We start from the raw sequence: 12,973 nt of genomic DNA, 5'->3' as shown, positions 1-12,973 counted from the left end.
GGATGTTAACATGTAGTTTTCTAAGTCAACAGCACCTATAGAAATCCTTATGTACAGTTTATGGCCCCATTTCAATTTGAGTTTGATAATAACACTCCTTTCATAGATGGAATCTGGAGAGTTCAAGTGATTTGCCCAAGGTCACAAAGGCTGTAACCAGCTGTGCCAAACCCAAGATCTCTCATTTGAAATCCAGCAGAAAAAATCTGATTCTGAAATTCAGAAATTTTTCCACTACATTGGTCTATAAATTTTCAGCATTACTGTAAAGCCCCAACAAGCAAAGAACAGGACTACATTACACTGATCACCCTTCAATTGTAGAGTCAACCTGTAACCATCTGGTTACAGCTTAGTGTTGAGTACAACCCAAGGAAACACAATCATCAAAGCAGTGTGTAACAGCTGTTTTTTTTTTTTAAACTCCCACATAGCTCAATAACTGACTATAACCACAAAAGTTGGTTTTCATTTTTCTGCTTTCCCATAAATGCAAATGACGAATAGAGGGCATACTAGCTATTACAATAATCTTCATTTAAGACAGGAAGACTGATGGAAGTGTGAAGGTCTGGAACAGTAATGTCTATCCATTCTTGACTAGAAATACAAAAATACCCATGGGATCCATAGCAGTCTATCAGTAATCAAGAAAATCATCACCCCTTGTCCAGAGTCTCAGCTATGAAAAAGGATATTTACCTAAATTTCACTTATCTTCCTCATTTGCAAAATGAGGAAGGTGGGCTTGAGGACACAAAAAATGAGCTCCTTTATTATAAAGAATTCCAGATTTATTCTAGTTCTAAATCTGTTTTAAACTAGCTTAAACTGCTACAATTCAACAGGAACCATATTCCTCCTATATTAGATTGTAAATTTCTTGAAAGCAAGGGCTTACATTTGCAAGGAGGAGACAGGAATAAGCGTTTATGTAAGCATCTACCATGTGCCAGCACTGTGCTAAATGAGTTTTACAATTTGATCTTCATAACAAGGAGATAGGTGCTAATAAATCCCCATTTCACAGAGAAGGAAACTGAGGCAAACAGAGGTTAAATGACTCATCCAGAATCACAAAGCTAGTGAGCTAGTCTGAGGCCAGAACTCAGGTCTTCCTGACTCCAGGCCCAGTGCAGTATCCACTGGGCCACCAGCTGTTCTATTTTTGTAGCCTGAGGGTAGAACAATGGTTTACACAGCCAGGATTTAACAAAGAGGCCACTAGGAGGTTAAGTGTAGGGGGGTGGAGTATAAGGCTGGGTTCAAATCCTGCCTTTACTTCATTAGGTTTATGACCTTGGGTGAGGCACTTCACCTATCAGTTGCCTCATTTATAAAATAAGAATAGCACCTATTCTGAAGGACTGTTATGAGAATCAAATAAGAATATATATATATATATACGTATATATATATATGTATATGTATGTAAAGCTCTTTGCTAACCTTAAAGCATCATATAAATATTAGCACTTCTTTTACAAAGAACTAGAATGCAGTGACTTATTCGTATATGCAAAGCTTTCTTTCAGACCTTCCTAAACATATCAATAAAGAGAGAGCACACTAGCAGAAATAGCCTCCTCTTAAATAGTCTAGTATTTTCAAATCTGTCTTGTTTGGTCATGTGTAAAACCCCTCCCCTAGTTCAGGCCCTTGTCACTTTCATCTGTTCTATTGCAATGGTCTAAGCTATCTCCCATCTTCAAGTCTCTCCACTTTCCAATCCATACTCCTTAAAGCTACCAAAATGATACTCATAAAGCACGAGTCTGAACACGTCACTGTCCAGCTCAAAAAGTTCCAGTGGCTCCCTATTACCTCTAAAATCAAAGTTGAATGTTGAAAGTCCTTCGCTAGAAGGTTCTACCCTACCTTTCCAAACTGATCCATTCCTTCCTTTCTCAAACTTCACATACCCAAACTAGCCCTCCGGCTGCTCTCTCATACCTGATGCTTCCCCTATCATATGTAATTTCACAGACTCTCCATGCCTCCTCACCTCCACCAAGCCTCAGATCAATTCTAGCTTATTTCTTAGCTCAGTCCAAGTGCCACTTCCAACATGGAGCCTTGCCCCATTTCCCAAAGCTTCCAGTGCCTTCACCCACAAACATAGTGCCACCACTGTCTTATGTTTATATCACGTGTTATTTTGTATTTACTTATGTGCATACATGGTGTCTTCTCCAAAAACACTCAAGCTCCTTGAAGGCAAAGACGCCCTTTCTTTTGGACTCCACATCTTCATCCTTGAGCAATGTCTGCACATGATAGGAGTCAATGTGGTTCATTGACAGTTTGACAGCTGACTGGCAATGTTGATTGACAGCTTAAAAACACCAAATAAATGTCTAGTCTTCAGAATAAATTACCAAGTCAAACCAATGACTGAAAAGGAAAAGGAAAAGAAAACCCTGATGTTTCAGAAGAATTTCAGGGAACTGGGAATTCCAAAGAGGAAAAGTACTAGAGTACATATCCCACAGCCTGCCTCATTTATTATGGGGAAAAAAAATTCCCAAGAATCTAGGCCAAATCAATTATCATTGTCCCAAGGTTATCCTGGCTCATCTGCTTCCGTGGTGCACAGTACAGCAACCAGATTTGCTCTTATTCCAGTCAAAACTATCACAGTTTTCCAGTCTATAAAATACACTTCCCTTCTTCTTGATTTAAATTATTGTCTTCAACAACTTAGGTTATTCCACATATCCAACGAAGGGATGACTTTTCATTCAATGCTTCCCCCCAGAGTTTGAGTTAGCTGAGTTAAATTAGGGCATCTCCCTCCCACCATATTTAATAGAGTCCTGCCATATAACAGACCCTTGCTAGGTAGGATTGCTATAAAAGTCAGCCTCCAAACCAGAGAAATATAGTTTTCTCTTCCTTTAGAAAATTTCCAAGTCATCAATTCTAATAATCTCTGCAGCAGGATGTTTCTAAGAATGAAGGGGGGTGGGGGGAGAAAAAGATGTTGATATATGCAACACAAGGAATGCATCCTATTCCAGAATGTGCTCAACTGTATCTAAATTGTACCACTATTAACTACTGCTTCATATTGAGCTTGTCAAGGAGACCAATTGGCAGAGATCGCTGGAATTACAACTGCATATTGAGATTGTGAGGAGAAAAAAAATTATGTTCTACAAAAAAATTAAAAAGTTTCTTCTTGACACAGGTCTCATAGCACAACTAACGTTTAAGTAAGCTCTGTCCTCCAAAGAGAATAAAAACCTAACTGTGCTAGGACCAAACTTCAAGTTTGTTACATACTACTGAAACAGCTTGGGAAATATACCTTGAGAAAGTCCCTTTTAATTAACAAATCACTTTTTCCTGTTCGAACCAAGCACTTCCCTCCTATAAAAATGAAAGTAATTTTAATCTATCTTACAAAAATAACTACCGCTAGGAAACTCTAAAACAAAGCACCACAAAAAGGCTTTTCTCCCTCTCCAGACCACAGAAACTGTGTTATGATTATCAAGTAATAATATCTATCTTATAAAAATTTCTCATTACTTGAAATCAGGCAAGCCAAGAATTGGAAACAAAGGAACATACAAAAATAAACCACCCACCCTATTTCAAATGCAAAGTTGCAAGCTGACCAAAATAAACGGAACTCGTACGCACTAAGACCTCAAACAAGTTAGCTTTAAAGGGCACAGTACAAAAATCAGCAAAGGAAGGAATTGAGGGAGGGGGGAAGAGAAGGGTTGTCAACAGAAATCAGAAAAGGATTTGTGCTTGAAAGACAAGCAAATACAGTGCAATATCCTTTCATTTTCAAAGCATTTTCACATTTGTTAAAAAACAATTTCATGGCTCCAGTAGAATTAAAAAGTTTTCCCCACATTTCAGAAAAAAAAGATATTATACAACATAAGTTAAGGGGGATCGTGAGGAAGAAAGAGTAAGTCCCAACACGGAGTTAAAAGACAAGGAGGTGGCAAAGGAATACAACAAGGGGGCAAAACTGGCAGATGCAAAGACCTAAAAGAGCTGAGAGGTGTTTAGAGCTATTAATGGATGAAAATGAGGATGGGGGCGCGGGTGCAAATGGATGGGAAAGAATCCCAGGCTGCGACACCGGAACGCGGAGAAAAGAAAGGAGTGGGCGTGCTGGACAGGGACGGAGATGGGACAGGGACCAGCAGGGGACCGGGCGGCCGGTCCCTTCGGGGCAGTGGAAGAGCGGGAACCCGGGAAGGCCTCAGCTCCCAGGGGGCTCCAGGCCCAAGACTCTGCAGCCCCTGGAGGGGAAGGGTCCCCGGGCTGGCGGCTGCCCCTTCTCTTTAGAAACTTCCACCAGCCGCGGCTGGGCCGCCGCGCCCCGCCCCGCGCCGCAGCTCCTCCCCTCGGGCTGCACGAGGCCCCGGGGCCGCCGAGCCGGCTCCGGCCCCGCCGCAGGCCTCTCCAGCACCCGGCACCCCGCCCCCCGCGGCCGGCCCCGGCCCCCGCTCACCGATCGCTGCAGCTCCCCGAGCCAGAACGAGGCGCGCTCCTTGCCGCTGGGGTCCGGGTCGTGGTAGAGCGCTTGCACAGCCTGGTACACCAGCTGCAAACTCGGCTTCGTCTCTTCCATGGCGCCGGCTCCTGCTCTTCACACGCGGGGGCGCAGGCTCCTCGGGCTTCGCTGCTTCTCACTGCCTCGGCCACGGCCGCTCCCTGGCCGGCGCCATCTCCTCCTCCTCCTCGGCCGTTACCGGGGCGGGGGGTGTCCCGTGCAGGCTGCCCCCCTGGAAACAGGAGCCTGGTGGCGCTCGGGTTCCCTCTGTCTTCTGTGCCTGCGATCGGTGGCCGGCGTCACCATCGGGCTGTCCCCGAATCAGCCTGGGAGCCCGCGTGTTCTCTCCACCTCGCTCTCTCCCTCCCCCCTAGCTCCGGGATGCTCCAGCCCCAGCCGGCTCCCGCAAACCACAGAGCCTTCCAGCAGGAGAACCGCTCAACCCGGACCGGAAGCAGCGACACTGGTCCTTTAGCGCACTTCCGCCGGGGCCGCCGCAAGCCGTGCTCCCCGCCTTTCGGAGCCCCCTGGTACCGGAAGTGGCCCTCCCCGGCCAGAAACCGAAGAAGCGCGAAAGGAAGCGGTGTGTTCTGCCATTGAATTCCCGGGGCCTCCCGGGGGTGCGGGCCTCTAGAAGCCGGTGCTTTTTGGTCTTGGACGGAGACCTTTCCTCCTCCTGACATCTCGAGCCTGGGGTCCCTGCGGCGCCGCTTCCACGTGGGGTCCCCGGGGCTGCGTCTCGGCGCCGGGATCGATTCTCCTACCAGCCGGGGGCCACCTCCCTCCCTTGCTCTTCCTCCCCTCCCCCCGGTCGTTACGTCTTTATTTTCACTAACTTCTGGTTTCTTTGGTAATCCTCCGTATTTTATGAATCTAAAAACCCCAGACTGCCAAAGGAACCCTAGCACACAAAAAAGGTTAAAAGCCCCTGAATGCGATGGGCGATTTCCAAAGTCCTTCCATCGCCAAACGCCAGCATCCTGTGCTGTCCGCGCGCGTCCGGGTCTCCAGGTGCACCACGCGCCAGCCAGGACAAGGCCGGTGGGGCTGTGCGCTCCAGGTCACCATCTCTGCCGCGGCTGACGCCCCGTCTGGTGAATGGTGCCAAGGAGAGCGTTGGCCTTGGAGTCGAGAAGGACCCGCGACCTGGCCCCGGACAGTTGGTCACCGTGTCCCCTGGGCCGGTCCCTTTATCTCTGTCGGCTTCACTCCTGCCTTCTGCATCGTAGAGACAATGACCGCGCCCCGCTGACCGCTGACAGGACCGTGAGGATCGAATAAGAGAACATACGGAAAGTGCTGCTGGCCGGCCTCACTAGTGCCATGGGACTGAGAGCTGTCATTATCACTAATAGTATGATGATGACACACGCCCCGCGTGCATCCCTTGTTTCAGAATCAGCCCCCGCACCAGGCTGCACCCTTACCATCCGTGCGGTTCAGTGGAAGGAGGCCTGGATTTGGAGTCAGGACCTGGAGGCAAAATCCGACTGTCACTTCCTATCTCTGAAATGTTCATCCCACATGAGGGATGTGGGCTAGAAGACTTCTGAGGACCATTTTGTGATGACTTCCTTACTGCACGCCCTCCTATCCTTTTAACAGTTGGTAAAGGCTGCTGCCACACTTTGTAAATTCTGTGTATGTGTGGTTTCCTTCAACTAGAGTGTAAGTTCTACAACAATTAGTTTGTAATCTTTCATATGTGGCAGTGTTCTGCTTAAGGGCTCAACAATGCTTAAGGAGAATTTCTACTTTCTTTAGTACATGGACGCACAACAAGGCTACTAGGAGTAAAAACATGAAAAGGGAACACCAGCTTTTTGTGTATTTTCTACACCAGACCTACATCTTCAGGCACCGCTGACAGAAGTAATAGAAAATATAAAATTGTGTCATTGAGCTTATTTGCCAATTATTTATTTTTTAAAAAGTGATTCCAGACAGCAAAATGTAGCCCTCTCCTCCAATATGTCCCCTATGCATATATTATTGTACAAGACTATGATAAATACAACCACAGAAATAACTTTTCAACAATCCTTTTAGTATCAGAGTATAGAACAAGAAGACCTATGCTTGCCAAAGATACTCACAAGTCGGCTAGAGAATGGCCCACATAAAAGTGGTGCAGCAGATAGAAAGATGGAGTTGGAGTCAAGAACATCTGAATTCAAACCCTGCCTCAGACATTAGCTAGGTGCCCCTGGGCAAGTCACTTAAACCTCATCAGCCTCAGTTTCTTCTGTAAAATGAAGATAATAGCATTCATCTCACAGGGTTGTTGTGAAGGTCAAATGAAATAAGACATAAAGTACCTTGCAAACCTTAAAGTGCCTTGTAAATGTTAAAAGTTATTTCAAATAGAAGAACTCTACTGTAGATGGTGAAGGTCTCCAGGAAGATAAAACTAGTGGTAGCGTAAAGGATGGATTGGAGCAGTAGAAAGATTCGAAGAATGGAAGTGAGTTATAAGGCTATACAATAATGCATAAGATAAGGAAAAATTAGAATGTTAGTGGGGATTAAAAGTGAATAGTCAATAAACATTATGCCTGGCACCCTGCTAAGAGCTGGGGAAACAAATATGAAAAAATAAAGTCCCTACCTTCTGGGAACTTAAAATCCTAAAGAGGAAGAGGACACACAAAAGGAATCTGAATGGGGTGGGGGCAACTATCCAACATGGAGGTGTGGTGGAGAAGTCAACCAGGGAAGTCTCAAGCTAGAAATGAAATAGCTAGGCTGAGGTCTCCCGTTAAATGGAGGTTTGGAATTCATGGTCCTACCCTCCAATCAGAGAGGCAGAGGATAGTGATGAAGGGGAATGTCAAAGCTGATGAAATCTTAACATGATGATGAGGTTAATCCAATTATGAGCTTCCTAGGGTATGGGGAAGAAGTCCAAAGGCAGTGCAGTAAAAAACAGATATAGGAAATATTGTAGAGGAACCAATGAAACTCATTAATTGGTTTCAAGGAAATATAAAGTTATGACATTTTGAATTTAGGTGACTAGGTTCTCTATCCTAGTCATCACATAGAAATAAGGTTAGGAGGAAGAGCCTATTGAGCTTAAAGTGTGAGAAAGACAAGTCATTCTTATATAAGTTAGGATTCCACAAAATGTTGCAGTTTCAAGGTAATGTAAGATAACAAGCACTACCAACCAATCAGCTCTCAGGGGAAGAAGCTAGCCTAACCAAAAAGTTTCTGATAATGGGGCCCAGCCTGAAACTAGTTTAAACCTGTTGGGGTCAGTGACCATGAGAAAGCTTTTCTTCATAGTGCATGCTTAATAAACCTCATGCATATAAGCAGACACACCTCACACAAAATTATCCCTCCATTTTCTGATCGTGGAACATATGATGAGGGAGGGGTACATGCCTACACATGCTTAGGGGAAAACATACAGTGGGCATGTCTGGAAAATTGTGACCTGAAAGAGAACAGAACAATCTGTCCTCTGATGGGAGGATTTTGTTCTGAATTAACAGTATAAAACTTCTCTCCCTTCAGATTCAGCATTCCCTGTTCCTGGAAAAGGGTGGAGCCCGCTTCTGGCCAGAAACATCCAATTCCTCTGGATTCTTCTTTAATAAATTTTCCTTGATACTTGAGTTTCAGCATGTTTCTAACAAAAGTGACATTAGGAATTCAGCAAACCTTTGCTGAGCTCCTCCTGTTGGACATTATGTTTGGCTCAACAATTTTTTATTTTTGTGCATTATAACTTTGTGCTGGTATTTTATACCCTTACCTTTTATACCTCCTTGAGTGGAGGGACCATGATGTATCTAAACTTTTAATCACCTGCAGCACCTAGCACAGTGCTTTACATGAAGTAAAGGCTTAATAAAAGTTTTTTGTATTTGTTTTTATTGTATCTTCAGGTAAAATGGCCAGAAGGCACTTAGATAGGTATCTGTAGTATATCTAATGTAGTCTATCTAATATCTAATATTAGTATTATATTAATATCTAATATTATCTAATAGTTCCTTTTATGCCACCTACAAACATTCCCAGATCTTCCTCATCCTTCAAAACCCTTCACTACGCCTTACTATCTTTGCAATCTGTCATCCTGTATCTCCCCTCCCCTTCTAAGCTAAACTTGAAAAGGCTGTCTAGCCCCAGTTCCTCCACTTCCTTTCCTCTAATCTAGCTTCCAAACTCATCATTCAACTGAAATTACTTTCTCTAAAATTACCAACAATCTCATAAATTGCCAATTGAATTGTTTTTTCTCAGTCTTCACCCTGCTTGACATCTCCACAAATTTTGTTAGTCTTGCCTCCCCTCCCCCGCATGCAACTTGGATACTGAGTGTTTTGGGTTGTTTTGGGTTGTTTTGGGTTTTTTGGTCAAAACCTTCCCTTGATCTCTCTCTGCCTCTCTGAGCACTTCTCTGTGTCCTTTGTTAGATCTTCAACATCACATTCACTAGTTGTGAATGTCTTCCAAGGCTATCCTAATCCCATTTTTTACTCTATACTCTCTCACTTGATCTCATCAATATACTTGGATGCACAGCTTGTGTTTGTCCTTCTTTCTCAAAGAGGACCCTGACATCCAGATGATGACATGACTTGAGGTAACTTTGATTTGAGTTGAGGGAGGGTTGTGCAATGTCACCAACCTCACTTTCTTCTCTTGAGCCATCTGGGTCCAGAGGCCTGATATTCATCAGAATGACTAGAGATGGCCCAGGATGCACTGGGAGACCCTGGCCCTTTCAGGTCTAAGGTCTTATCACATTCTCACCTTGACTGAGATACACCCATTCAATGAAGAGGCTTCTTTAAGTAGTTACTCAAGGGATGGTCCCTTTAAAAAAATTCAAACTGGGAGGTTAAGGCCCTCAGGGTTCCTGGGTAAAAGAGAAATAGTTACTATTTAGTAATTACATTCACTCTGTACTAAGTGGGTGGGAAGTTGTTGACCAGTCTATGAGCTCCAAAGTGAATTGGGTTTAAGGCTTGGTTCAATGATCATCTCTGTGCATACGAGGGAGAGGATTCTGGGAAGATGACAGCGTAGGTCAGAAAACTTTTGGCTCTCCAAATTTCCTCCACAAAAAAAAAAGAATACTATAATATAAACAGAAATCAAGAAAAGTTGAGGTAAAGCAGTTGTCCTCCTAATACAATTTGAGAACACCCCAGGAAAGACACTACTTCCAGGGGTGGAAGTTTGATCTGAGTGAAATACAAACACTTCCAGGCCAACCCCTCAGAATCAACAAGTCCTGGGGGCAGCTAGGTTGGGAGGCAGCTTCAGCCTTGGGAACTTGCACTTCACAGACGAGTGTGGGTCAGAAGACTGAGTAGGAGAAGACTGAAGGACCTTCCACTGTTGAGAGATACCAAACACAGCTGTGCTAACCAGATGTGATTCTAGACTGCAGCTGTGGGGGTGCATTAGCAAGCACCCTAACATACCCAAGATGGCCCGCTAGCACAGGTTCTTTGATCTGCTTTATAAAGGAAAGATGACATTAGAGGGGTTAACAATTCCTACTTTAATTACACAGAAAGAAAATACGAGAGAAATTAGCACAAAGACCGACAGGGCTCTAGCTGACTGAATATAACAATATTGCTTTTTACCTTACATATATCATAGGATAGAAGGAGCACAGACATTTAAACAGTAGGGGGTGGGGAAGCTCTGAATATAGGGCTACTCAAAAACTCAACCAGGAAATCAAAAGATCCTTCTGATGAGCAAACCCCCAAAGCAAAATACCAACTCAGAATATGTATACACTTCTGAGTCAAAAAACATCACAATCTTAGTGACTCAGTGCCTAATCAGCATAGTACCAAAAGGTGTGGAAGCCTTCCTACAAGCAAACCTCCCCTAAGCAAGCTTTTCTTCAAGCAAGTTCTTCCCCCAATGGACTATATGTTATTCAGGATGTATCATGGCTGGGCACATAGGCCTATTAATGGACAGAGAAGATCTTCCTATTTTGTTAACATTACAGAGGGAGAAGGAGCTAGTACAACCTAGTGAGTGCAACAGCCGAGGAGTAGGGACCCTGCTATCTGTGGGCACTTACACTCCTGGTTTTAGTTCTAGGGCAGAGAGGACAGTTGAAGTATGAAGCCACCAGAGAGTGTTTGTCGGACAGCATGGCTGGGGGGCCCTGGTCATGGCCTAGGGCTGGAGAGGAGTACTCAAGGTTGGGCGCTGGCACAGAGATCAGAAAATAACAGCAAAAAGGACCTGAGACATCATTCCCCTCACCTGGAACTAGAATTTGAGTATAATAATAGCTGCTAAAAATAAAAATGAATAAGCAAAAGAGAAACAACCTAACCATAAGTTACCTTCTATGGGGATAGAGAAGATCTGGATTCATATTTAGAGGAAGATAGTGGAGCTAAAGAAATGCCACTTCCTTTTCAATGAGAGACAAGCCCAAAAAGAGTCTTAGAAGAACTTTAAAAGGACTTTAAAAATCAAATAAGAGCGATGAAGGAAAATTTAGGTGAAAAAACAAGAGCAATCTAAAGAAAATCTGCATATGACTTCATAGGACTTCCAGATCTATATGTTTAGCCTAAGTCTTTCTCATGAACTTTAGTCCTGTTTCACCAGCTACCTACTGGACATTTCAAATGGGATGCCCCATGACAAATTCAGTATATCCAAAATAGAATTCACTATACTTCCCCCAAAAGTCACCCTTCTTCTGAACTTTTCTATTACTGTCAAGACTACACCACCCTTCCTATCACCCAGATTCACAACTTCAATGTCATCCTTTCGCTCACCCTATGTATTCAAGAGTCTAAATTTTGCCATTTTCAGTTCTCAAATATTTCTGTATGTATCTCCTCCCACTTCACACAGCCATCACTCTAGTTTAGGCACTTGTCATCTCTCACCTGGAGTATTACAACAGTCTCCTCATTGTTCCCCCTGACTCAGATCTCTCCCTAATCCAACTCATCCTCTACCCAGCTGCCAAAATAATTTTCTTCAAGTTCAGGTGTGACCGTGTCACCTCTCTACTAAATAAATTCTGGTGACTCTCATCTCTTCTCCCAAGCTCAGTGCCAGGATCCATTGCTTTAGCCACATCCCTGATACAAGATGGTGATGGTCAGAGTCAACAGGTTTGACTGTATTGGGCACCTGGTGACCAGAGTGGAAAGCCATGGATCTTCATCCCCAGCCAAAAAAAGGACTTCCACCATGGGGAGTCCACATACCTAACTTCTCTCCCTATATTGAGGATCGCATGCCACATTCACATTGTTGCCCCAAAGCACCCCTGTAGTAGAGGAGAAAAGCATACTGTCCTCTAATAAATGTCATCAGTAAAGTCACCATATTCAGTGAAAAATAAATAAATAAATAAACAAATTCCAGTGGCTTCCTGTTATCTTTGGAATCAAATATAAATGCCTCTGTTTGATATTTGAAGTTCTTCACAACCTGACCCCTTCCTACCTGTCCAGTCTTCTCACACATTGCTTCCTTCTGTACACTCTATGGTCTCGCCATGCTGTCTTGCTTGCTATTTCACATACATAATTCTCCATTTCCCATCTCTGTTCCTTCAAACTGACTGTCCCTTCTTACCTTTGACTCTTAGAATCCATGGATTTTTTTCTCAAACACAGAGTATTGTAAATACATAGACAAATTCTTACTATTAGTCTTTTCTTTTTTTAACTCTTATAAAAGGAAAATCATCCTTTTGCACTACAGTATTTTCCCATATATAAAAATACACTGCACCTTTTACAGTTCCTCACATAGCAGGTGCTCAATGAATGTTCATTCAGTCTTTCATTAAATACAGTTGAGTAAATCATAAGTTTCTCTACATTCGGTTACATGCACAGAATCTTAGAATTGGAAGATACCTTAGAGACCATCTAAATCTTTCAAAACAAACTAATAAATTATCAAATGATTTGTAAATCATTCTCCTATGAATTTGGTTAGTATAAATCAGTTTCTTGGAGACTAATTTTCTGTAAAAGAATGAATAACTTTATGTTCCTGACTCTAGAAAGCTAAGGACCAGAACTTTATCTTGAGATGGTCCTACTAGTGTGCTGCCACCAGGCACAGTCTCAGCTTATCTTTCCAGCTTATCTTTTTCCTCCCATCTCTCTTTAACATCATATTTTACCTGAAACAATATGTAAACTTTCCTTTGCTTGTCCAAAGCAGTTTTAATTGATATTCACTCCTTAATTCTAGGACTTCAGGACTTAATGAATAAATCTCTGATGCTTATAAACTTAAATTGTCTTTCTAGATGAAGATAATGGTAGACTCAGTGTTTTAAACTGTCTGCCTGGAGAAGCTTCTTGATCAACTTCTCTAGTATACTTTTTTCAGTTTGAATATTCTTAAAGTGAAGCTACAAAAACTGTATGCACCACAGTTTTGGAGTCCAAGACCTTGATTCAGATGTAA

At 43.2% G+C, this 12,973-nt stretch overlaps 1 protein-coding gene across 1 annotated transcript in view; it reads right to left on the bottom strand.

Moving 5' to 3' along the window:
- The window catches only part of TNPO3 (transportin 3), a 99,547-nt gene extending 94,561 nt beyond the window's left edge, over positions 1–4,986 (bottom strand). Inside the window, exon 1 of the mRNA XM_072652786.1 lies at positions 4,481–4,986. Within this exon, the coding sequence (XP_072508887.1) occupies positions 4,481–4,600 (120 nt within the window). The 5' untranslated portion in view covers positions 4,601–4,986. The remainder of the gene's footprint in view (positions 1–4,480) is intronic.
- Between the last annotated feature and the right edge of the window lie 7,987 nt (positions 4,987–12,973).

Source organism: Notamacropus eugenii, chromosome 3 (assembly GCF_028372415.1).
Source record: "Notamacropus eugenii isolate mMacEug1 chromosome 3, mMacEug1.pri_v2, whole genome shotgun sequence".
NCBI classification, from domain to species: Eukaryota; Metazoa; Chordata; class Mammalia; order Diprotodontia; family Macropodidae; genus Notamacropus; species Notamacropus eugenii.
This window is presented reverse-complemented; position numbering and strand designations above follow the sequence as displayed.